The sequence below is a fragment of the Lissotriton vulgaris genome, chromosome 7 (genome assembly GCF_964263255.1).
Source record: "Lissotriton vulgaris chromosome 7, aLisVul1.2, whole genome shotgun sequence".
Taxonomy (NCBI): domain Eukaryota; kingdom Metazoa; phylum Chordata; class Amphibia; order Caudata; family Salamandridae; genus Lissotriton; species Lissotriton vulgaris.
This window is the reverse complement of record NC_141695.1, coordinates 859,293,773-859,318,609: the sequence shown is the minus strand read 5'-3', so window position 1 is coordinate 859,318,609 and position 24,837 is coordinate 859,293,773. Positions and strand designations below refer to the sequence as shown.

The 24,837-nt window shown below is 49.0% G+C and overlaps 2 protein-coding genes across 5 annotated transcripts in view; one reads left to right on the top strand and one right to left on the bottom strand.

Annotated features, from left to right (window-relative positions):
- Window positions 1–4,597, bottom strand: part of GEMIN5 (gem nuclear organelle associated protein 5) — a 500,185-nt gene extending 495,588 nt beyond the window's left edge. Inside the window, exon 1 of one of the 3 annotated variants that reach the window (XM_086931243.1) lies at window positions 4,381–4,597. The gene's annotated coding sequence lies outside the window, so the exon portion shown is untranslated. The remainder of the gene's footprint in view (window positions 1–4,380) is intronic. The other 2 variants (XM_086931244.1, XM_086931245.1) reach the window with 2 other exon arrangements.
- Window positions 4,598–5,032: 435 nt separating this feature from the next.
- Window positions 5,033–24,837, top strand: part of MRPL22 (mitochondrial ribosomal protein L22) — a 106,601-nt gene continuing 86,796 nt past the window's right edge. The window contains exon 1 of one of the 2 annotated variants that reach the window (XM_086931241.1): window positions 5,033–5,163. In XM_086931241.1, the coding sequence (XP_086787367.1) occupies window positions 5,091–5,163 (73 nt within the window). In that variant the 5' untranslated portion in view covers window positions 5,033–5,090. The remainder of the gene's footprint in view (window positions 5,164–24,837) is intronic. The other variant, XM_086931242.1, reaches the window with a different exon arrangement.

Genomic DNA, 24,837 nt, shown 5'->3' with positions numbered 1-24,837 from the left:
AATTGGACCCGAGCCCGCACAGGGAGCCAATGTAAGGACTTCAAGAGGGGGGTGGAGTGGTAGAATTTCGGGAGTTTGAAGACCAGGCGGGCCGCCTGGTTTTGGATCTGTTGCAGACGCCGTAAGCTATATGCAGGAATACCTGCATATAGGGCGTTGCCGTAATCCAGGCGGGACACCACCATGGCCAAAATGATAAGTTTGAGAGCAGTAAAGGAAACGAAACAGGACACCCTGCGTATGGTGCGCAGTGATAAGAAAGAAGAAGAAACCACAGAGCTGACCTGGGAGTGAAGGGTAAGTTGAGAATTGAGTTTTATGCCTAGAGTTTTGACTGAGGTAGAGGGAACAGGTGAATGGCCAAGAGAGGGGGGCCAGAATAAAGAGGACCAGGGACTGGATGAACCACCCGTCAACACCAGCTCAGTCTTGTCGGGGTTGAGCTTCAGGTGGTTGTGGTTCATCCAGTCCCGGATATGGAGCATGATAGATTGGAAATTTAGAACAGAAGAGGGGGAAGAAGACAGATTGAAAACAAGCTGGAGGTCATCCGCATAATTAAATACGGCGACCTCCATTTGTTGCAGAGAGAAGATAAGAGGGGCGATATAAAGATTAAACAGAAGAGGGGAAAGGGAAGAGCCTTGGGGGACCCCGCACTGAACTTTCCGAACGTCCGCAGTGAAGTCACCCAGGCGGACAGCCTGGGTGCGGTCGCTCAGGAAGGAGGATAGCCAGACCAGAGCGGTGCCCCCGATCCCCGCCGCCCTGACACGGGAAAGCAAGATGGTATGATCCACCGTGTCAAAAGCGGCAGAGAGATCGAGGAGCACCAAGGCCTGGGGCTGGTTAGTATCCATACCCTCCCTGAGGTTGTCCAAGACCGACATGACTGCGGACTCCGTAGAGTGTGCGGGGCGGAACCCGGCCTGGCGGGGAGCAAGAGCTCCATGCTTCTCCACAAAGGAGCTCAGAGCGCAGGTGACATGGCGCTCGAGCACCTTTGCCAGAAATGGCAAGAGGGAGATGGGGCGGAAGTTGGCAGGGGTTGAGGGGTCCGCACCCGGCTTTTTCAGGATGGGCACAATTACCGCAGATTTTAGGGGGTTCGGTACTACGCCTTGAGAAAGGGAGCTATTGAGGAGGTGAAGGGGGGGGTCTGGACAGGTGATGAAGATGTGGCGGAGAATATGGGCAGGACAGGGGTCTAGTGGAGAACCAGATTTGACGAGGGGTACTAAGGAGGTCAGAGATTCCTTAGTTATAGGGGGGAGGGTGGAGAGTTCTCCCTTAGGAGGGGGACATTGGGGGGTCAACAAAAGAGGGGGAGGGGGGGGATGTTGGCTTTGATGGTAGCTATTTTTTGGATAAAATAGTTATTGAGGGAGTGACAGAGTTCTTTGGACGGGGCGGGCTTTAGGGTAGTTCTATCCGAGAACGCCAGGTTGTGAACGATCGCAAATATTTCCTTAGACTGGTTTTCTGCAGCGAGGATTTTGGAGGAGAAGTAGGTGGTTTTGGCCTCCAAGATGTATTTTTTATATTGGGTCAGGGTGTTGATAAACTCCAATCGTAAAGCGGGGCAATAATTTCTCCTCCAAGCCCGCTCCGTGCGGCGTACCGCTAGTTTGGTGGCCTTGAGCTCTTCGTTGAACCACCGGTTGGCGTCTTTCTCACGCTTGGAGGTAATTCGTTTTAGCGGGGCAACAGAGTCGCAGCCTGAGGAGAGCCACTGTTCAATGGCCTTAACCTGGGAGAGGGTGGATAGGCCATGCAGGGAAGGGAGGGAGGTGATGAGTAGGGAAGATAGATCTTCCGGGTTAACTCGGCCCCAGGCTCGGACCCAGATGTCTTTGGGGCGAGGGGGCTTGGTTGGAGGGTGAATGGGGAGGGCGAATGAGATCAGGTGGTGGTCAGACCAAGTACAAGGCGAAATTGAGAGGGACTCCACAGGACAGTTCAGGGACCAGATCTGGTCTAACGTGTGACCTTTAATGTGGGTAGGAGAATGAACATGAGGTGTGAAGTTAAGGGATTGGAGGGTTTCAGAAAATTCTTTTGAAGACGAACATTCCGCTGGGTCAGAGGGCCAGAAGTTGAAGTCGCCAAGAAGTAGGATAGAGGAGTTGTTAACAGTAATTGTAGCCAGAACTTCCAGAAAGTCAGAGAGAAACGGTAAAGGGGATTGAGGAGGGCGGTAGATAAGAAAACAGGTAAGAGGGGAAGTAATGGAGGTAGTGCGGATAGCAAGGTACTCGGTGGTCGCGATGTCTGGCAGGGACAGGGTTTGGAAAGGAAGGTCGGTACGTGCGATGACTGCCACGCCGCCCCCGGCTCTGCCAGTAGGGCGATCTGCCCGGAGGGCATAGTATGGGGCTGGTAAAGTGGCTAGTAGGGCAGGGAGGGAGTCATCGCAGAACCAGGTTTCCGTTAGAAAAAGAAGATCTGGGGCGTGAAGGTCTAGCAGTACCGAGAGTTCATGCGCATGGGCTACTGCAGACCGGGTGTTGAGGTAGAATGCCGTAAGAGTTTTGGAGGTTGCAGGGAGAGCATTGTCTCTAGGAGAGTGGGGGGGGCCGACTAGAGGAGGGGGGATGTGAAGGGGAGCAGTAGGAGATAGGCCGAGGGAAGAGATGCGGGAGCAGATGGAGGCTGGTAGGGTCCATGGTCCCTGGAGGCTGCGTAGATGGTCGGGGGTATAGGTGGTGAGTGGGGCAGAGTGACGTGCCCCTAGCCCCGGACAGTCGCGGACGGGCGCAGACGGGCTTGCCTTAGGCGCGCCTTCGGCGCGCAATTGTCGCGCCCGCTGCGCCCGTCCGCTGCGCCTCCGGCCCAAACACATCCTTTTATGAGGGAATCAGAAGGAGAGAGGAAAAGGAAGGGGGCGTGGCCTGCAAAGTGGGCGGAGCTTACTCGCTCGCGGTCGATGGCGGCAGCGAGGGAGGATTCCCCAAGGCAGCGCCCAAATCGGCTGTCTGGGACCTCTAGAAGCAGGCAAGGATCGTGGCAAGATGCCGGTGAGTTGTCAAACACAGCAGTGCAAATACAATTTTAAAAACAAGTGAAATAAGCAGCGCTCTCTGCTTTCCGCCTCAGGAGTTTGTTAGTAGGACGCGCTAGTGATCAGCGCGCCCTTATAACAGATGGAAGGGGGCTTGGCCTGCAAAGTGGGCAGAGCTTACTCGCTCGCGGTCGATGGCGGCAGCGAGGGAGGATTCCCCAAGGCAGCGCTCAAATCGGCTGTCTGGGACCTCTAGAAGCAGGCAAGGATCGTGGCAAGATGCCGGTGAGTTGTCAAACACAGCAGTGCAAATACAATTTTAAAAACAAGTAAAATGAGCAGCGCTCCCGGCTTTCCGCCTCAGGAGTTTGTTAGTGTGTGAGATAGTAAAAAAAGTTGTTTAGGGCTTGTGTGTGGCCTGCGGTAAGTATGTAGGGAGGTGTGCTATGTTCATTAATGTACAATTTTGGTAGCGGCTTGCATTGCTGTGTGGGGGAGCAGCTTGGGAGCGCATTCCATTGAAGGCAGGCTGATGGGTTTGACGTGCACACGAGTGGAGCACATGAACTGCACGTAATCCGCATTGAAAAAACCGCTTGGTAAGCTTGGCTGTTCCACCTCTATATGTCTCGACATCTGCAAAGCGCAAGCGCATTGGCAGAGGTCGAGACCTAAAAAGGTGCCACTGATGATGCTCAGAAATAAAGGTACTTTGAATATAAGGAAGCACTATCTCATATTTTACACCCTGAAGTCGTTGTTATAGGAGCATGCACTGCAGAACACGTGCCAGATGTAGTTTTTAGATCGCATAGCACTTTTGGAAAACAAATGTATCATAGAAAAACAGTTTTACTGGAAATAAATTTGAAAATTGAAGAAACATGTGGAAAAAAAACATGGTGTATTGAGTCAAAACACTGTAAACAAATAATTATATGTTATAGTTTAATTATACCTTTTGTATACATAAAAGTATTTAAAAATATTTTAAAAAGAATAGACTGTCATGCTCATTTATACTATCACCCACAAATTACAGAATGTCATTTCTGGCTCTTATTTTGTAACGTTTGTTGACTTTTGCGATTTAATTATAATTGAATTTGACTCTGTGGGTTGTGGATAATAATATCGGATGGGGAGTCTCATCTTAGCTGATTTAACTCTAATTTCACTTCCGTTATTTCTGATCAAACATTCGTCATTTGGGTCCGATTGTGGTTGTACCCTTCATTCACATGTAAATCTCGCATAAATTCCACGAACGAAAAGTTCTATAAGACTTGCACAGGTGATCAGTCGCGGGCTACGAGTTTCCCATATGAGTGAGGAATGGAGCTACTTGTAACTAGGATGCACCAAAAGCTCATACTGACCTGATCCCTTCGCTGTGCCCGCTCTGGGATGCTCAAAAGATGCTGCCGAACCCCCGCTGCGTTTCGTCTGAAGCGCAGTCTCCACCTGTGAAGTTCCCTGCGCCTGTAACTGGATTGCTGAGCGCTATCTTCATTCACCACGAGTAACTATGCGGCTCACAATTAAACTAGGCTCTCCTTGCACGAGCCTGGAGTGACAGCCAGCCCGCGTGTGGATGGGGCGGTCTTTTCCGGGGTAGCCGAATAATCTTTTCCGGGCCGGATGTTTCTCTTTTTTTACCCAACCTATTGTAATTCAATATTTCGACTCCCTACCTGTCAATCACGGTACAATTACCATGATTTGCTTTCACTTTGTTAAAGACGTTTTGAATCGAAACCAAGAAACGAGCAAATGCTTTTCAATCATTGGTGTACAATAAAACAAACACCTGTGTTTTTTCATTTGAATTTGGAGGGATTTCATTTCAACAAGGACTACTCGGAGAGATGCACTGTAAAACGTGCCACTTCGTAAGCTGTCCTTACTCATAGCCGTCTCCCTCATAGATATATAGCCGGAGTACCCCAGGCAGGGCCCCATGTCAGAACACAAGGTTTAACCCTTTTTGTGTACACGCGGGTATTATCAGAACAGAAACCATATCTGTTTTATACAATTTTTCAATATAGACCTACGGCATTTGCCCTTTCCAATATGGCGACCGGAGATGTTTTCCAGGGGGTGGGCCAGGCAGAGACAGGCATCCCGCACACCAGAGTGGAGAATGGCAGGATCACAGGGTAAGCGAGGGTCACACAAGCGAGGAACCTACAGTTTAGTAGCAGGGAGTACTCAGTGAGAAGCAGTTGTAACGAGAAAAGCTCGCTTGTTATTTTGGGGGCAGCCAAAGGAGATTTTTGTTCATGCACAGGGCGGTCAAGGACACAAGTGGCACGAGGGGACCAGTCACAGAATTAGGAGGACACGTCTGAAATGGGTGACACTGGCAGGCTTTGCAAAATGTAGCAACATTTATATAGCGCTTGCTACTCCAATGTGGTTTTCTATACTCTAGTACTCATACATGAGGGATTGTACGCTGTACCAGTCGAGGTGTGTGAATGGTAAGGTGTTTTCTATGTTTTGCTACTATGTGGGGTAAAAAAGTGTTTCCGTGTCTTCCGTGGTGACTTTAGAGCCGTGGTTATTGAAATTGTATTATATAGCGTTTACTACCCCCGATGAGGCGTCGAAGCACTTTTGGGCGAGTAGAACGCCATTTCGGAACTCCAAAAGGATTAGTGGTGAATTGATATAGGGAAATATGAAATAATTTTGAGTGATGGACGTGTGAGTCTGTTATTGTGATTGAAAACTGATAGTGAAGGGATAGAAGAGGGACGGGCTTGCATTTATATAGTGCTAGGCACCCCTGATGAGGCATCAAAAAGCTTTTTTGGCGAGTAGCACGCTACTCCGGAATCCATATCAATTTGAGTGGTGAACATATGAGTCTGTTAGTTGGAATGAAAAGCATACCAGAGAGCTAGAAGAGGGAAGGGCTTAGAAAGTGTTTATTCGGAGATTCTAGCAGCAGGAGGCGGTTTTGGGCAAGTACAGGGGAGGGGGGAAGAGAAGTGTGACAGGTTTAATTTCTAAAGCTCTGCTCCTGCTGCCTCTGCACATGCACTGCCCTTTTGCTCCCTATGACTTTTGAAAGTGACATGCCGTAATTCTACCCCGTATTAGGGTGACCATCTGGCATGGAGGTAAATTCTGGGCAGTGACTGTAAACATTTAGGACAGACGGTAACAATTCAGGACAAAAGATTAATTTAGTGATCGATCTGAGGAGATCACTATACCCCACTTATTCACCAAGGTGCATATTTACTATGTTATTTTTTTTAGGGAAAGTATTTTTACTGAACAGAAAGAAGAAAACAGTTCCAGTCAGATATGCAGCAGCATATATCATGTCAGCATTTGAATTACAAAGTACAATATGCGGAGGGTACTGCTGTGTGCAGACCAGTAAGGTTTATACATCCTGAGCGGGTCAACATATCACCTCCAGAGTCGTTTTGTGCATTCATCTCCTCACACATCTAGTCCCGTTATTCTTAAGCTCTGTATTTCTCCCAGGGGTTCCATATTTTTTCCCACTTCTTAGGGCAGCCTCTGCTCTCATACACCACCCTCTAAGCAGTGCGACATCAGTCCATGTCTGTCATCCAGTCCGATAATTTGGGAGGCATACGTGCACTCCACAGCCGTGTAATGTTGCGTTTAGCAACCCCAGCCGCTAGCATTAGCCAGTTTTTTTGTGTGTGTTGGCCATCTATCCTCCCCAGTGACGCCCAGTAAGAGCCAGCATGCCTCTCGTTGTATGTGTATGCCCAACACCCCCGTCATCACACCAGCCACCCTTGACCAATATCGCTGTATCACTGGACACTCCCATATAATGTGAAAGAACGTGCCGGGTAAACCACAACCCCTCGCGCATTGATCTGAGTCTGCACGCTCAATCCTATATAAAAGTGTACAGGAGTAGTATGTTCTGTGCAAAATTCGTAACTGGATTAATCGAAATTTGCCCCGTATTGCTATTTCTCTGGGGCTCTGCATTGCTCCTGCCAATCATCGTCTACTATGTTTTATTTTGCACTATTTATTCATTGATCTCCTTGATTACCTCTTGTCCTATTACATCCAAGTGGCGCATTATGTACTTGTTCAGCGGTAAGTTGGTGCCCTAGAGCACAGTTTCAAGGGCATCACCCCTACCGGGCTCTACCCAATGTTTCTTTAAGCGAAAGTGACAGCAACATTTTTATTGTTTATGAACTTTTTAAAACCCATGGGAAAAAACTTTGGACATATTAAGGCAAGTGGTTTTCCACCTTCTAATTAAGACAAGTTGAACAACAACATTGGGCTAACTCAGGGGTTCCCAAACTTTTTTGACCTGTGGCTCCCTTGACATAATCGGCATTTGGCCGTGGCTCGCCACCATTTTTTTACCGATGGGCGGATGAAGGGGATGTAAGCCCGACCTCAGGAGTACTTCCTGTTGTCTTCCTTAAAGTAATTGGGATGCAATGATGGTTGGAATGCTTGAATTATTAATCTCATCCACTTGCAGTGGGTGGTCAGGTGGTGTACTTTGCAGTGGGTGGTCAGGTGGTGTCCCTTGCTGTGAGTGGTCAGGTGGTGTCCCTTGCTGTGAGTGGTCTGGTGGCGCACCTCGCAGTGGGTGGTCAGGTGGCGCACCTCGCAGTGGGTGGTCAGATGGTGCACCTTGCAGTGGGTGGTCATTGGGCAGGTGGTGCACCTTGCAGTGGGTGGTCAGGTGGCACACCTTGCTGTAGGTGGTCAGGTGGCGTACCTTGCTGTGGGTGGTCAGGTGGCGAACCTTGCTGTGGGTGGTCAGGTGGTGCACCTTGCTGTGGGTGGTCAGGTGGTGCACCTTGCTGTGGGTGGTCAGGTGGTGCACCTTGCTGTGGGTGGTCAGGTGGTGTACTTTGCTGTGGGTGGTCAGGTGGTGTACTTTGCTGTGGGTGGTCAGGTGGTGTACTTTGCAGTGGGTGTTCAGGTGGCACACCTTGCTGTGGGTGGTCAGGTGGTGCACCTTGAAGTGGGTGGTCAGGTGGTGTACTCTGCTGTGGGTGGTCAGGTGGTGTACTTTGCTGTGGGTGGTCAGTTGTCAGGTGGTGTACTTTGCAGTGGGTGTTCAGGTGGCACACCTTGCTGTCGGTGGTCAGGTGGTGTACTTTTCAGTGGGTGGTCAGGTGGCACACCTTGCTGTGGGTGGTCAGGGGGCGATGGGTGCTCAGTCCTCCAGCCTGCTTCCTGTGCTTCTCTTGAAAGGCCCCCCGTTTACCAGAGGATCACAGAGCTCGTTGCGGTAGAGCCGTGATCTCAGGTTATGGAAGCCCCCGCCTACAGGGCCTTGAAATCTAACAAATAAGCTTCGGGTGATGATGCAGAATTATGCGGCAAGGGCGCCCTCCACGTGCCACAAAGGCTGTTTCACCAGAGCTGCAGGATTTGTGCCAGCAGCGGCACAAATCCAATGTAAAAGTCTTATATTAACCAACAAGGCCCCAGTGGCAAGCCACTGGGTTATTTGAAGCACCGCATCATTGTACACCATGTCCTGGGATGCTGAGGTCACCTGAAAGGTGACTTCTGATCCCACCTCAGAGCAGAAGGAAAGACGTCAGGGAGAGCCAGCCCCTCCCCCACCCTAACACCCATAACCCCCTCTCCCCTATCCTCAGACATTTTCAGCAGGATGGACCTCCCTTCCTACAGATTTTGGACCCCCCCCCCCCATCAGCGCCCCCCTTTCAGGAGGGAGCTAGGCGCTCCTATAACAAGCAGGTTCATGTCTTCCACAGTGCCGGGGTGTCCACAAGTCTATTTTTTTTTTACCTTTTATATTTTAAATCGGGATCCAAACTGAGGTTCACGTTCTCATGACCTGCATTGTATGCAAAACTACGTATCTGTACAAATTAATGTATTGTTTATCATTTATTGTTTAAAAGTTATTTAGATTTTACTTGATTTTCTCTGTCCCAGGAAACAAGTCAGCACAATGCTTAAACATATCTTTAAGTCTTGTCTCACAGCATAACAAACATATTGATACTGATAATCATGCCGTCTTGCTCACGTACCGCCATTGCTTTGATCTCTTGGTCTACCTTAATCTGTAAACCTATAACTACTTCTATGCAAAATTTGTGAAGCGCTCTGATGCCTTCGGGTCAAGTTTGCGCTATATAAAACTCCACAAATTAGTACTCATATATTCTCTACGAAGACTTTCTCTCACACTCCCTATTTGTGTCCTGATCTCTCTGTTTTTCTGTGTCGTTGCCTCTCTCTCTGTCACACTTACCTATCTCTTGGTGCCTTTGTCTTTTTATTTTCCATCTCTCTCTCCTTTTTATTTACGCTCTCTCTCACAGTTTCACGTTATGTGTGTCTCACTCCCGTCCAAACTTTGTCCGCCGAATGACGGACGGCTGAGGGCCGTTGGTAGCAATTTCCCACAGTGTGCGCGCTGCGCCCCAGGCACCTCATTACAGCGCACGGGGTGCTGCAGCGCACAGTTTGGGAATCACTGGGCTAACTTTTGATCCATTAGATGTCATCCAAAAACATGAGAGACCTAAAATAAGCAGTCAACAATTTGACAAATCCCACACACGTAGTCTATGATCATCATATCAGGGATGTTTCAAACAGTGCACCACATTGTCCGACGCTGTGTGCCATTATCCACAGTGTATTGTACCGCTACCTTGGAATAAGTAGTGTTGGTCCCCTTGGATTCCTTAGTCTCACACTTCAGTTTCTGGTGGGTACTATGACCGCTCCACTGCATGGCTGCTGAAGGCCTGGTCTGGGCTGCAACTCTGTGACTGCTCTAGGCCCAAATGAGGGTTGCAACTGCCAGAGTACCCTTAAGTCAGTTGGGGCTGCATATTTCTGATTGCTGTATACTTGGACAGGTGCTCAGCTTCTATTTGCCATTGGCCCACCAAAGATTTCACCTACCTTCCTTCAGCTCAGGACTACATCCTTTCAAGACTGGCGACTACCTGATACGCAGTCTGCACCCACTCATGCAGAGCCACAGCACCAAAGACAGTCGTAGCTGAATCTGCAACCTCAGCTATGCAAGACCCAGCACTGGGTCTCTGCAGTGGAAAATGGGTGGGCTCACTGCTGAACGTGGTAAATGCTCAATTCATTGAACACCAAATGACTAGCTTATTCTCAGAGGCTTCCGTTGATAGTTCGGTAGGACAACCCTCATACATGGCAGCATTGGAAAGGACTCAAGAGAATGCCAACCCTAAGAAGGAGTGATATAGCTAAAAGACTGAGTGCATTGGTTACCAAATGACCACCCAGAATCTGATTCACCCTACTCCTGATTACTACACATGGAAGAACCCAAAACCTGGAAGAAAACCTTGGGGAGGGGGCCACCAAAGAGGGAGCAGTGCCTGCAGGAGATAATACCCAGGATAACTGTCTTGTGTGCATTCTTTGACATGTGTAGTGCAACTGTGTCAATTACTTTAATTCTTGTAAAGCTAAGCATTGGGCTGGACAACAATTAAATTGTGATTTTTGGTTGATTGTTGAGTGCTAAGCTCGAGCATCCCCACACCCTCCACATGAGAAGCCTTTGACTGCTCGACCTTGCAAGCCTGAGAGTCAAGTACACAAAGGGTTGTACTTGGTCCAGTTTGCTGAGGCAATTTACATCTGGCCCCTGGAAATCCTTGGCAAATGATTTCAACCTACATGGTTGAGTCCCAGTCCTTCCTGCCCCATAGCCCCCCAGAGCTAGGTCTGACACAACCCAGTGACAGTGGTGTGAGAAGCTTTTTTTTTTTTAATACTAGGGATGCCTCCTGAATTGTAATATCTTACTGCGTTTTCAATTAATGGAATTGAGTATGCCTTGTAAAGGTTGCCTAGAAGGCATAAAATAATCTTGGCATGTTCTCTGCAAGAACAATTAAACTTTTACAGTATGATAGGAAGTATCTATCATACGTGGATGATGTCTACGTTACAGATGACTTATCTGATCACATGAAATACATGGATAAGTTAATTACGCAACTTTAGCAGAGTATATCTTGCTTCTAAGAAAATGAACAGCTTTCCACCAGTTGAGAACTGCAAAGACAGGATTGGATGATAATTCATATTGCCATGGATGCAGTATTTAGTCCAATTCTATGCTATGAGTTTCAATAAAATTTTGACTGTACCAGCAAACCGGTATTTTATGCTTGAGGTGTGCATAGAAGATAGTGCTGAATGTGCCAATGGAACTGAGTTACATTTTCCACATCAGTTTGATGTAATCCTGGCACCACATCACGACGAAGGCTTCAAAAAAGGAAAAAGTACCTGATTTTAGGCAAACAGAGCTTCGGTCTGTAACCATGGAACAACAAGCATTTACAAGCAATGGTCTCGGCATTGTTAAAGTTAGAGCTATTGGCATTGCTCATGACATTATTTTTATTTATGTTTTTGTTTTTAAAACATATAAATAAATGGCATTGTCATTTACAATGACCTATTGTATTTGCACCCACACACAGAGCCCCACACACACAGAGCCCCACACACAGAGAGCCCCACGCACACACACAGAGCCACACAGACACACACACAGAGCCCCCCCACACACACAGAGTGCCCCCCACACACACACACACACAGAGTCCCCCCACACACACACAGAGCCTCCCCCACACACAGAGCCCCCACACACACAGAGCCCCCACACACACAGAGCCCCCACACACACAGAGCCCCCCACACACACAGAGCCCCCCACACACACAGAGCCCCACACACACACAGAGCCCCACACACACACAGAGCCCCACACACACACAGAGCCCCACACACACACAGAGCCCCACACACACACAGAGCCCCACACACACACAGAGCCCCACACACACACAGAGCCCCACACACACAGAGCCCCACACACACACACAGCCTCACACACACACACAGAGCCCCCCCCACACACACACAGTGCCACACACACACACAGTGCCACACACACACACACAGAGCTACACACAGAGCCACACACACAGACACACACACAGAGCCACACATACACACACACAGACACAGAGAGCCACACACACACAGAGCCGCACACACACACACAGAGCCACACAGAGCCACACACACACACACACACAGAGCCACACACACAGAGCCACACACACACAGAGCCCCAGACACAGAGAGCCCCACACACACACAGAGCCACACACACAGTGCCACACACACACACACAGAGCCACACACACAGAGCTACACACAGAGCCACACACACACACACACACAGACAGCCACACACACACAGAGCCACACAGAGCCACACACACACAGAGAGCCCCAGACACAGAGAGCCCCCCCCCACACACACACACACAGAGCCACACACACACACACACAAAGCCCCCCCCCCACACACACACAGAGCCACCCCCCCACACACACACAGCCCCCCACACACACAGAGCCACACACACAAAGCCCCCCACACACACACAGAGCCCCCCACACAAACAGCCCCCCCACACACACACACACACAGTGCCACACACTCACAGAGCCCCACACACAGAGCCCCCCCCCACACACACACACAGTGCCACACATACACACACACACACAGAGCCACACATACACACACACAGAGCCACACACACACAGAGAGCCACACACACACACACACAGAGCCACACACACACACAGAGCCCCACACACACACACAGAGCCCCACACACAGACACAGAGAGGCCCCTCACACAGACAGAGAGAGGCCCCTCACACAGACAGAGAGAGGCCCCTCACACAGACACAGAGAGCCCCTCACACAGACACAGAGAGCCCCACACACATACAGAGAGCCACACACACAGAGCCCCACACACACAGATTCAGAGAGCCCCAAACACAGACACACACACAGAGAGCCCCACACACACACAGAGACCCACACACACAGACACAGAGAACCTCCCACACACAGACACAGAGAGAGCCCCCCACACACAGACACAGAGAGAGCCCCACACACAGACACAGAGAGACCCACACACAGACACAGAGAGACCCACACACAGACACAGAGAGCCCCACACACACAGACACAGAGCCCCCCCCCCACACACACACAAAGCCCCCCACACATACACACAGACCCCTCCACACACACACAGAGCCCCCCACACACACAGAGCCCCCCCCACACACACACAGAGCCCCCCCCACACACACAGAGCCCCATACACACACACAGAGCCCCCCACACACACACAGAGCCCCCCAGACACAGAGCCACACACACACACACACAGAGCCCCCCCCCCCACAGACACAGAGACACACACACACACACACACACACACAGAGAGCCACACACAGAGAACAGAGGCCAGAAAAAACGATCACAACGAGGAACAGAGGCCAGAAAAAACAATCACAACGAGGGAACAGAGGTCAGAAAAAGCAAGCACAACGAGGGAACAGGGGGCAGGAAAGCAAGCACAACGAGGGAACCGGGGGCAAGAAAGCAAGCACAACGAGGGAACAGGGGGCAGAAAAGCAAGCACAACGAGGGAACATGGGGCAGGAAAGCAAGCACAATGAGGGAACAGGGGCATTCGTGTGTGCGGGTCATGGTATGTGCAGGTAACGGCTGTGGTCCGGATGCGCACTCGTGTGTGTGGGTCATGGTATGTGCAGGTGTTGACTGTGGTCCGAATGCGCCATCGTGTGTGTGGGTCATGGTATGTGCAGGTGATAGCTGTGGGACGGATGCGCCCTCGTGTGTGCGGGTCATATGTGCAGGTAATGGCTGTGGTCCGGATGCACCCTCGTGTGTGCGGGCATGGTATGTGCAGGTAATGGCTGTGGTCCGATGCGCCCTCCTGTGTGCGGGTCTGGTATGTGCAGGTGATGGCCGTGGGACGGATGCGCCTCGTATGTGCGGGTCATATGTGCAGGTAATGGTTGTGGGACGGATGCACCCTCGTATGTGCGGGTCATGATATGTGTTTGCAATACCAGACCCTCTCCCTACTCAAGACTGTGCTATGCAAGAAGGAAGCATCACTATAAACATCAATCGCTGCAACAAACGGGCCAGGGGGCACTCAATCCAGATATGAAAGTAGCCCCGTAGTCTGCTGCGCAACCTGCCACTGAACTTCGTGTCCTGAAACATAGCATTTTGCATATAGTGAACGGAAAAGGTTCATCATAACGTTGCTGGCACCTACATTTTTGTTTTACTTATGATATTTTTCTGTTTACGCCTAAAAATGCTACCCAACCCCCTCTCAATACAAACAACGCTTTCCTTTTACCTCACTTTGGTTGGCAGTGGCTCGCGGACTGGCATGCAAGACTCATTCGGGAGAACGAGAGACGGTTAATGACGCAGTCACGAGTAAAATCACATTTTAGTTTGTTAGGAGTTGGACAACGCTGGCTTGGCCCGGATGCACATCTGACTGACTGCAGCGTCGGTGTCTCTTTGTCTAGGGCGGTTTCACATTAGAAAACAAAACAGATGGGCAGCAGGAGTCTGTAAGCCCTGTGCTTTTCGGATTGGGGGGCGTGTTTTTCGTTAGAAAAAAAGAAACGAAAAAAACACGCCCCTCAATCCGAAAAGGATGGGGCTTACAGACAAAAGAGATCGTCACAGAGACCTCTTCTTCAATGGCTGTCCGCCGTTTAGGAGGCCAGCCAATGGAGAAGAGGGGCGGGTTTAAGCCTCGCTACTCTGAGACATAAGATCTCGCCAGCGAGAGTGCGCATGCGCAGCCTACGCTAGCTGAGACCTAAAAAGGAGCTACCTCTGCTGAAAAAACCAAACTCTTACCAGGAACCTGAGTTAGAATTCGAACAGAGAATACAACTGAGAGAGGTGCTGTGACTGCAAATGTCTCAAAATTGATACTAATTGACATGATTGACAATGCAGCAGCTTAAAGTTTAACACAAGTGAAGGATTAACGCTATAATTACTTCTCATTCCCGAAAGAGATGCTGTGGTTCACGGACTTGTGATTGCAATGGCTGACCTTTGTCAGGAATAATGATTGCAGAGGTTCCTATAAACACTTATGCTCAAAACGATGACAACCTGTTAGATTTGGATGCAGCTGCATTGACAGTGGCGGTTCGTCCATTGGGGGGCGTTGGGGCGTTGCCCCCCTAGCCATGGACGACCGTCACGGACACTGCGCAGCGCATAACAAAAATTAAAATTACCGCATTTTCCGGCATATAAGACGACTTTTTAACCCCTTAAAATGTTCTGGAAAGTCGGGGGTCGTCTTATATGCTGGGTACCAAAATTGACGGTATGTTTTACATAGCGCGGACTTCACCCGAAGGTGTCAGACCGCTTCTCCTATAAGACAAGCTAGTAACCACTTATGTTATCAAAAATTGCTGTGGCCTAGGGCACACTCAAGGGTACGAACTGAGACTGTGGTGACATTTCACAAATCATTAGCAAGCAACAATTCAATGGGGGTCACATCACCGAGAGCCCGGAGCCCTGCTGGTTTGGTGGGAAAAGTGGGGGCTGGTTGGAGAGCCCAGCAGAAACGGCGCCCGAGATCGCCACAGGGAACTACAGTCCCCAGCGTCCATAGCGGCAGGAAGCCGCTCTGACTCGCGCCAGGAGGCGCAATAAAGCACGCCTACCCCCGGTGGAGCGGGGGTCACATCACCGAGAGCCCGGAGCCCTGCTGGTTTGGTGGGGAAAGTGGGGGCTCGTTGGAGAGCCCAGCAGAAACGGCGCCCGAGATCGCCACAGGGAACTACAGTCCCCAGCGTCCATAGCGGCAGGAAGCCGCTCTGACTCGCGCCAGGAGGCGCAATAAAGCACGCCGACCCCCCGCGTCGCGGGATCGCGCGCGGGTCGGCGCCGGGAGAAGGCCGGGACAAGGCGGGACCATCTAAGGCCATCATAGGCCAGAGGAGGCCGGGACGGGCCATCCCCCCTGGCCGTTCCTTTGAAATAGGTAAGATTTCTTGTGCTAAGTCTTTCAAATCCCTTCAGGTGCCTGCTGCTACTGACAACATGTCTTGTAAAGGGGCCAAGAAACTGCATACTGGGTTTAGGGATCGGGCCAAGGGGTCAATGGTACAATACCTAATACATACTGCACCGTCCACTGTTCAACAACCAGTAAGACTAGCACAAGATCAATTGTTTATCGACCGTCCCAATAATGACATTACTCCCCCTCAGCCTCAGTCTATCGTCGCCTCTCCAAACTCATCCTTCTTGGAGGAACTTAACAGCTTATGCCACACCAAATACGCGGCCGTTAAGTCGACATCGGAGCATACCAACGCCTCCTTTTGTCCTACAGTCATTTCAAGCCCCCACCTCAGTTCTTTATGCTCACCCTATGGAAACCTCTTGGAGTCTCCTCTCGGTCCACCAGAATTAAGTAACATGAACCCAATAATGTCTCTCCAGGACCCCTCTGGTGAAAGGAATCATGCTGCGGACAAAGATATAGGCACTTATGCTAAGGAGACATCGTTTGCCCACTCAATCACACCAACACCCTTGGCCCAGATACAGACTATGATCAATGCCGCAATAAAAAAAAAAAAAAATGGTTGTGCTTTTATGATTTCGAAGAAAATCGAATAAAGCTTATATTACTTACTTACTTAACAATTCAATGGCTACATGCAACAGCTACAAAATAAACTGCTAACGTGCTGCTGTGTCCATAGCATGTCCTGGGCAATCACCCTCCCCTCCACAACAGACTTATCAAGTGGTAAGTGTAGTACGCCTGGCAAACCTTCTAATCCACCGGCAAACACTGCGCAAGTTTTAAAAGCAAACAAATGGCGCCGTGAGCCCTACCTAGACTGCAGATGCACATCCCCAGGCAGACGAGGCGCTCCTCCACATGTGCTGATCTCTCTCTCCTTCCGTAATTCTTACGCTCATCGGAAGGAGAGGAGCGTCAGTACCACATGATCTCCTCAGTCCATGGAGATAGAAAGGGGACTGTAGGATGTTAGGAAGTGGGGGTAGTCTTATACGGCGAGTATAGCACGAAACCTACATTTTGTCAAGAAAAGTAGGGGGTCGTCTTATACGCCGGGTCGTCTTATACGCCGGAAAATACGGTACTAGCACAGAGCGGCCAGCGCCGACAGTCATGATGATTCATTTTCGGTCCGAAGTCACTAACTGTAGTGACCTCATCCCGATCGCGGAAGGGTGGGGGGCGGGCCTGTGACAGTGAGTGGCACTGCAGGCTGGCAGATGGCAGCGTGGCAGGGAGGGCAGCATGTGTGCGCATTTAGGACAATTCATTTTTTTGACTTGCCCTCGCATGCGCACACACGCAGTAGCCCCTTCCCTCCTCCTCCTCCTCTAGCACGAACACAGGCAGAGACCCGGGGGAGCCGGGTCTCATTATGGGCAGTATTAGCCCTGCTCTTTAACCAGTCCTGGCGCAGTGGCGATGTTATTCTGCGCCAGGATTGGCTGAGTTACCGACACGCGTGGCGCCCATCACCTGATTCAAGGATACATCTGGCTGCTGGCATGGATCGTGAGGCCTTGTACTTCCTGAAGCTCAGATCATGAAAGTGAATGAATCACTGTCTGGAAGCATGAGGGCCGTCCATGCTATCACCACGCGAGACGGCGAACGCAGCAGTACTGATGTGCTCTGGCTTCACAACTCAGCAGCTCCGAGGGGTTCTCCTTAGATCAGACCAATGTTGTAAAGAGTCGTGGAGCAATGTGGGTGATGTCACTAAGGTGAGCTTGAAGTCCTGTGAGTTGAGTGCTTGCTGCCTCTCAGCCTGCGCATAATTTAAAATGAAATATTACCGGCGCCCGGCCGCGACCCTCACTGACTGTCACTACTGTCTAGTCTCAGCAATGGGCCCACGCATCAGGCATCGTGATCCTCCAGATCGCGGGAGAGTCTGGTGACCCCGTGTGGTTCACCACTTAGGCCGTAGGGCCGCCGGCAGTGTAACTAACTGTGTGCTGAGGCGGTCTGTGCAAATAATTGCCCCGCGCCTCAAAGCAAAGTGAATGCAGCCTGGAGTGAGAACTCTCTCTCACTCTGCTGCTTGACCTACACATGTCACTGGATAGCGCTAGCAGTGCTGTGCCTTCAACAGTGAGGGGCATAAATCATTCGCCGGCGCGCTGGCGATGTATAAAGCTTTGAATTCAAAAGTCCCTGCACGACTCACGACCCCCACTGTCTTGATGTACACATTAGCCTAATATGCACAGACTGCAGTGCTGTACTATCTACTAAAATTCTTACACAGACTGTCAACACCGTCGAACTCTCCGGGCAGTGCAGGATGAGCATAATCTGTACTATGTATTCTCTGCCTGCCGCGCATGATGAAAGGAGCGGAGGTAGTAGCAGTGAGAGTAAATTAGAAAGTCCAACAAAACTTTACCTTCGTTCAAAGTACCGCCTGTGTCTGCTGCCAGTTCCAGCCACGTGTCTGTAGATTGTGTGGCTTTTTAGTAATCAAAATAATGGGCAGACTTTATGACAAAAATGTCAGTGAGAAAGTTGCAGCCACGTGTTAACCTACAAATGTACTTATTATTGCTTACAGCGCCATCAGCTGCCTGCCGCTCAAATTTTATGACTTAAACTCGCCAGCATTGGACACGATAACGAGCATGTTTATTGTAAAATGTCCTAAATACTGAGTGAAAGCCGGCCTCCCATGCTGAGTTACTGACAATCGCCACTGTCAAGTAGGAGGCCTGAACCTAATGGATGGAAGCAAATTTCATATGCCCAGCTCTCCACTTGTTGGAGGGAGGGCAGTTCTCAGCTCCCCCACCTGACCTAGAAAACAATCTGCCCACTTGTAAGGGTGCGAGGGGCCGGGCCGAGGCACACTTGTGGGTCCTGCCAGGTTCACTGAGCCAGTGACTGGACTCCATTCTGCCAGCACTTGGGCCGCTCTGCCTCGGCCAGAGACCCTCAGCCTGTAGCAGCTCACCAGCAGCAATGCCTGAGGCCAGCAAGCTGTGAACTGCTCTGGGGCATGATTTGCGGCGAGTTGGACCTGTTCTGTGCTCCAAGACAGTGAGGGACAGCCTCCGATAGTGCCCCTGCCTTCCGTACTGTGGAAGCCTAAGTAGCATAGTAACCACAGGTAAGTAGGGTTGACATTTTTTACAAATAAATACCTGCTATTTGTTCACCTTGTTTTAAGATTTAAGAGTCAAAAATGATATACAGTGTTATACAAATTGTGTTTTATAAAGTTGATTCGTTTTTATAGATCACCTTTCTGTCTGTTTACTTTAATTACTAGCATTGATCATTAAGTTGGCAGCTCCAGAATATTGCAAAGTGATTTCATCTTCTTGTTTTTACTGGTAACTCTACTGGTAAGTGGCCAGTTCAGGAGGACATACCTGTGAACTGTTTCAGTTAATAAAGGCAATAATCCAGAGAGGCTAGTCCAGCCCTGGTCAGACACAGGTGTTTATTACTGGGAGGATTATGAATGTGCAGACTGAGAATAATTTGCTACAGCATTTGAGCCAAACCAGGCCGGGTTGTCACTTATTATTATTAAGGACTTAGGCTATTTATGAGGTGATGTGTCAGAAAATGGCATTGAGGGTCACATGGTATGGGACGTGGATACACTGTGCTGGTACATTCTGAGGCTTCTCAGCACAGTTTGATCAGTTCTTGCAGAGGGAGGATGAGGCACCTGGTTCTGATTAAGTCCACCCATGGGAGATCTATCCTGTTTTTGTGGTCAGTGAGGTTAATTTGCAGGCAGTTTGGCCTCTCACATCCTATGTGGTAAAGTTGGGCCCTCATTGCCCTTCTAGTTCTAGGGCTTTGCAGCAGTTGTAAGATCTTAGAGTTTCTCGTTGCTCAAATGGGTATAATTTCGGATATTTATATGATGCTGTCGTCTTGCGAGAAAGTGTCACTCATAGTCGTTGAAATGTCACTCATAATTGCACTGAAATTATGAAAATGTCACACATAGCAATCTGAAACCTTGGCAGCTATGCCTCTGTGCCTGTGAGCTGTATTTAAATGACAATCAAACCTTTTGGCTAATTTGCTAAACGGACCTGCTTCTCCGCGTGTTGATTTCAGCTGAGTGGTGCTGGAGGTTGATGGTAGCTAGCTTCTGTTAGGAATACACTCCAGTCCCCACCGTCGTCGGATATTGGTGTGCTCCGGTATGAAATGCATGTTTTGATGTACGTGCGTCATATATGCCATCTTGAGGTAGCCTAAACAGGGTCTTTGCAAATGCAATGCAAAGTGTCTGTCTGAAATGTAATTCAAGCCGAGTGAACACACATTTTTATATTGCACTTTCTAAGTGAAAAACGTAGACTTTGCAGGTTTCAAGAGGGTTAAGTAGTGGCTTGCAGCATTACAATTATATCTTGTCCCAAATGTTAAATGATTTAAAATCCAACCATATCTATGAAACGTGCCATAAAAATCTTTTGTAATTTGAGCAACTTCCTTCAGAAGAGTATCTACTCCCTCAGTAACTCCGCAGTAAACGTTTTAAAAGCTGCAGCAGAAGAAGCCACAAGTAAAATCACTGCAGTTCACATTTCCCCGTCCCCTTCAGCATAGCCATGTCTGATGCAGTCCGCCTTTACTGTACTCTGATAATGCATGACTCTCTTCAGAGCACATAGCATGATCCGGGTCTCTCACTGCAGCAGGCATCTCACTGTGACTGTGGTCCCAATGAAATGTGTGCAGTTCAAGGCAAACTGCAACTACAATCAGAGGGTGACAGTCACTTACGCAAACAAACGCGCCTGTTGCTGCATCTATGAGGATATGAAGGTTCGACTAGATATTTGTGGGAGGTTCTAAAACAGAAGAATTATAGGAAGTAGCAGAATGTGTACTAGGTACGGTTCGTGAAAGGATTCTAGTGTCGGCTCAGGCAGTGCAGTGGGCTTAGATTTGGTGTGAAATCGCAGCATATTGAGTTTAGAGGCAAGGTAAAACTGCCGGGGTGTTGCATATGTAACAATGTGGTTAAAAGGCGGAAGCTGGTATTTCATGTAGCATATTAGATGAACATGTATGGTAATAACTGCCAGTGCACGTAACGTCGTGGGTTTAAGGGAAGAAGACACATGGTGGCGGGGCAAGTACGCAATGAATGGTTCATGGTGGCAATTTGTGCAACATGGAGTGTGAAAGCCCTGGTAAAAGCAGGCAGTGTATGCAGCATTGGATAAAGGGCCCGACAAAAGCTGGCAGTCCATGCAACCAGGCGAGTGACTGGCATGGTAAAAGCTGGCAGTTCATGTAACGTGATGGGTGACATGCCGTTTAAAGCAGGCAGTTCATGCGCCGTAGCTGGTGTCACACTTTATAAGCAGTCAGCGCGTGTATTATGATGTGTGACACATGGTGATATAGCAGTCCATGCAGCGTAGCAGGTGACTTGCCTTGTAAAGCAGGCAGTTTATGAACCGTAGCTGGGATCCCATTTTATAAGCTATCAGTGCATGTAATGTGCTGTGTAACACGTGGTTAAAGAAAGCAGTTCATGCAGCGTTGCATGTGACATGCCTCGCTAAAGCTGGCAGTTCATGCAACGTGGTGGGTGACATGCCTGTTCATGCAGTTCATGCTACGTGATATTGCTCCGGGCTTGTAATGGATTCTGTGTCTTCTTTGCAATGGTGCATGTGACTTTGGCAGTATGCTTAAAGTTGCCGGTGTGTTAACAAGTTGCCCAGTAGAAGCGCTGAGGTGTTCTGAAATATAGTATAGTAGTTTAAAGACATGGAGATAACTGTCAGTGGTCAGCACGGTTTGAGTAAGCTGGGTTAAAGGGAAAACCAATGTGTATGACATATTGAGTGAAAGACACGGCCTGTGTGAAGCGTGAGTATTCTGTATGTAACCTGGTGAAAGTCGTGAACAGTGCACTATAATGTGTAACGATATTTAAACATTCAAAGACCTTTAAGTCAATGAATAAACACTACTTACAGAACAACTGATTTTACACTGTGTAGGCTGCTTAAAAAGTAAAAAAATGGAACAAATGATTTTGACTTAAACATAGTCGCCGCATTCACATTTGAAAAGGAGAGTACGTTAATTTCCCCCACTTCTTGAACTACAAACACAGCACAAACAGTGTCAAATCAGTTTGTGTCACATTTACACTGGTACAAATATTTTTTGCTCTAAAAATGGTGGCTCAATTATTATTTTTTTCGGACCAGTGTAAGGTGTTTGTACAATGGCTCCTGGGGAACCGGTCCCCCGATGCTTCGCCCTAAGTCAGAGGTCTTCAATCTGTGGGGCGTGACCCCCAGGGGGGTCGTGGAGTCCTGGGAAGGGGGTCGCAGATTCTGCAGAGTGCAGTTCCTGGCATTGGGCTGATTGAGGGTGCTCACGGCGGAGGCCTAATTCACACCGAGGTGTGAAAAACATCAACACCTCATTAACAAGTATAAGGTCTTTTAAAGACCTGTCAAGTACTCAGGTGTGGCTGTGTGTGTGTCCCTGAAGCTGTTTCAGCCGGGCTCACATACACGAGCTGGGGAGAGGGAGCGGGGGGCGGAGGGGGATAGGCTTGGGGAGCAGGCTGTAGTGTAGCCCTTTGAGTTCAATGGATGTTGCGCGCCTGGAGCTGTGGGTCCCGTGACACGTCCCCCGCCCCCAGCAGGGAGGCACAGAGATGGAAAGAAGAAGGAAGAAGAGCAGAGAGATACTGATCCCCATCCCCCATGAGAGAGGCACAGAAAAGGTGGGTGGATGAATGATGGGTGGATGGATGGATGTAAGGCTGAAGTGGATGTGTGAAAAGGTGGGTGGATGAATGATGGGTGGATGGATGGATGTAAGGCTGAAGTGGATGTGTGAAAAGGTGGGTGGATGAATGATGAGTGGATGGATGAAAGGGTGGGTGGATGGATTAAAGGGTGGTTGGATGGATGAAAGGGTGGATGGATGGATGAAAGGGTGGATGGATGGATGAAAGGGTGGATGGATGGATGAAAGGGTAGATGGAAGGATGGATGGATGGATGGATGAAAGGTTGCATGGATGAATGATGGATGAATGGATGGATGTGTAAAAAGATGGGTGGATGGATGAATGATGGATGTATGGATGGAAGGATGAAAGGGTGGATGGATGAAGGATAGATTGGTGAAGGATAGATGTATGGATGGAAGGATGAAAGGGTGGACGGATGAAGGATGGATGGATGAAAGGGTGGATGGATGTATAGATGGATAAAAGGTTGCATGGATGAATGATGCATGGATGGATGTGTGAAAAGGTGGGGGGATGAATGATGGGTGGATGGATGGATGAAAGGGTGGGTGGATGTATGGATGAAAGGGTGGATGGATGTATGGATGGGAGGATGAAAGGGTGGATGGATGAAGGATGGATGTGTGGATGGGAGGATGAAAGGGTGGATGGATGAAGGATGGATGTATGGATGGGAGGATGAAAGGGTGGATGGATGTATGAATGGATAAAAGGTTGCATGTATGAATGATGGATGGATGTGTGAAAAGGTGGATGGATGAAAGATGGGTGGATGGATGGAAGGGTGGATGGGTAAATGATGGATGTATGGATGGAAGATTGGATGGATGGATGTATGGATGAAAGGGTGGATGGATGGATGTGTGAAAGTGTGGGTGGATGAATGATGGATGGATGGATGTGATGAGGTCTAACAGGCGCATTTATGGTTGTCAAAAGTTGATGATGAGGAGTATCAGTTTCTAGAAACTTTTGTCGGAAGGGGGTCCTTACGCCTAAAAAGGTTTTACAAGGGGGTCTCGGCATCAAAAAGTTGGAAGACCACTGCCCTAAGTAGTCTTTTCCGTGTTAATAAACGCGGTACACGCTGTCTTTTCCGGCAATAGTCTTTCTCGAGACACGCCGATCATGAATATTTACTGGCGGGCCTATGTTTCATGTAATCAACATGCCGGGGTATAAATCCGCAGATATAATTGCATCAGGCTGCGCTTTGAAAGAGGGATCATAGGAAGTTTGGGTGCCCTGATTGAGATGTACTTAACGTTATGTTGTTATGTTCTTTATTCTTTACACCCTCCTGCGCACTGTAGAGGCCCATTTAGTAACCTTAGAGATAGGTATGAGTGAGACGTCATGCAATACTGGCAATGTCTAAACACCTTCAGCCGATCCCTATAGTATGAGCAAAGCATTGCTTACTCACGCTTGCATGAATACCAATAAGGAGGGATCCGCTCATCAGCCAATCTCAATGAGCTAAAGCTGGCTGACACATGCTTGCAAGAATACCCATAAAGAGGGATCCACTCATCAGCCAATCCTAATGAGCTAAAGCTTGGCTGACTCACGCCTATGTTATATGACAGCTCTTTAATAATGTAATACCTGCACTTTCACAATTGCTTTATTAACCTTCCTGCTTTCTCAAATATGCTTGAAAATGCACCATTTTTCCACAATTTTTTCAAAATTTTCTCGGGGGGAATTCCCCCCGAACCCTCCTTAAGAGGTTCAGGCTCGCTCGCTCGCTACGGTGCAGTATGATTCTCCGCTTACGCCTCACCACTTTCAACTGTCACCAGCCGCCACTGGCTGCGCAGCTCCTGGATATATCATCTCACCACTACTTGACCATGAACCTGCTGCTTTGCTTCAGGCCTTTCTTTTCAAAGTACAGAGACTGATGCAGCTTTTGATGTCATTGTTGCCAGACGAAGAACAATAAGAAGATCGATTTTCTTTTTTTCATTCAGTTTTTATGCACTCATACATGCATTCATTATTGAGTACACTCTAACATTTAGGCTTGTGACATTT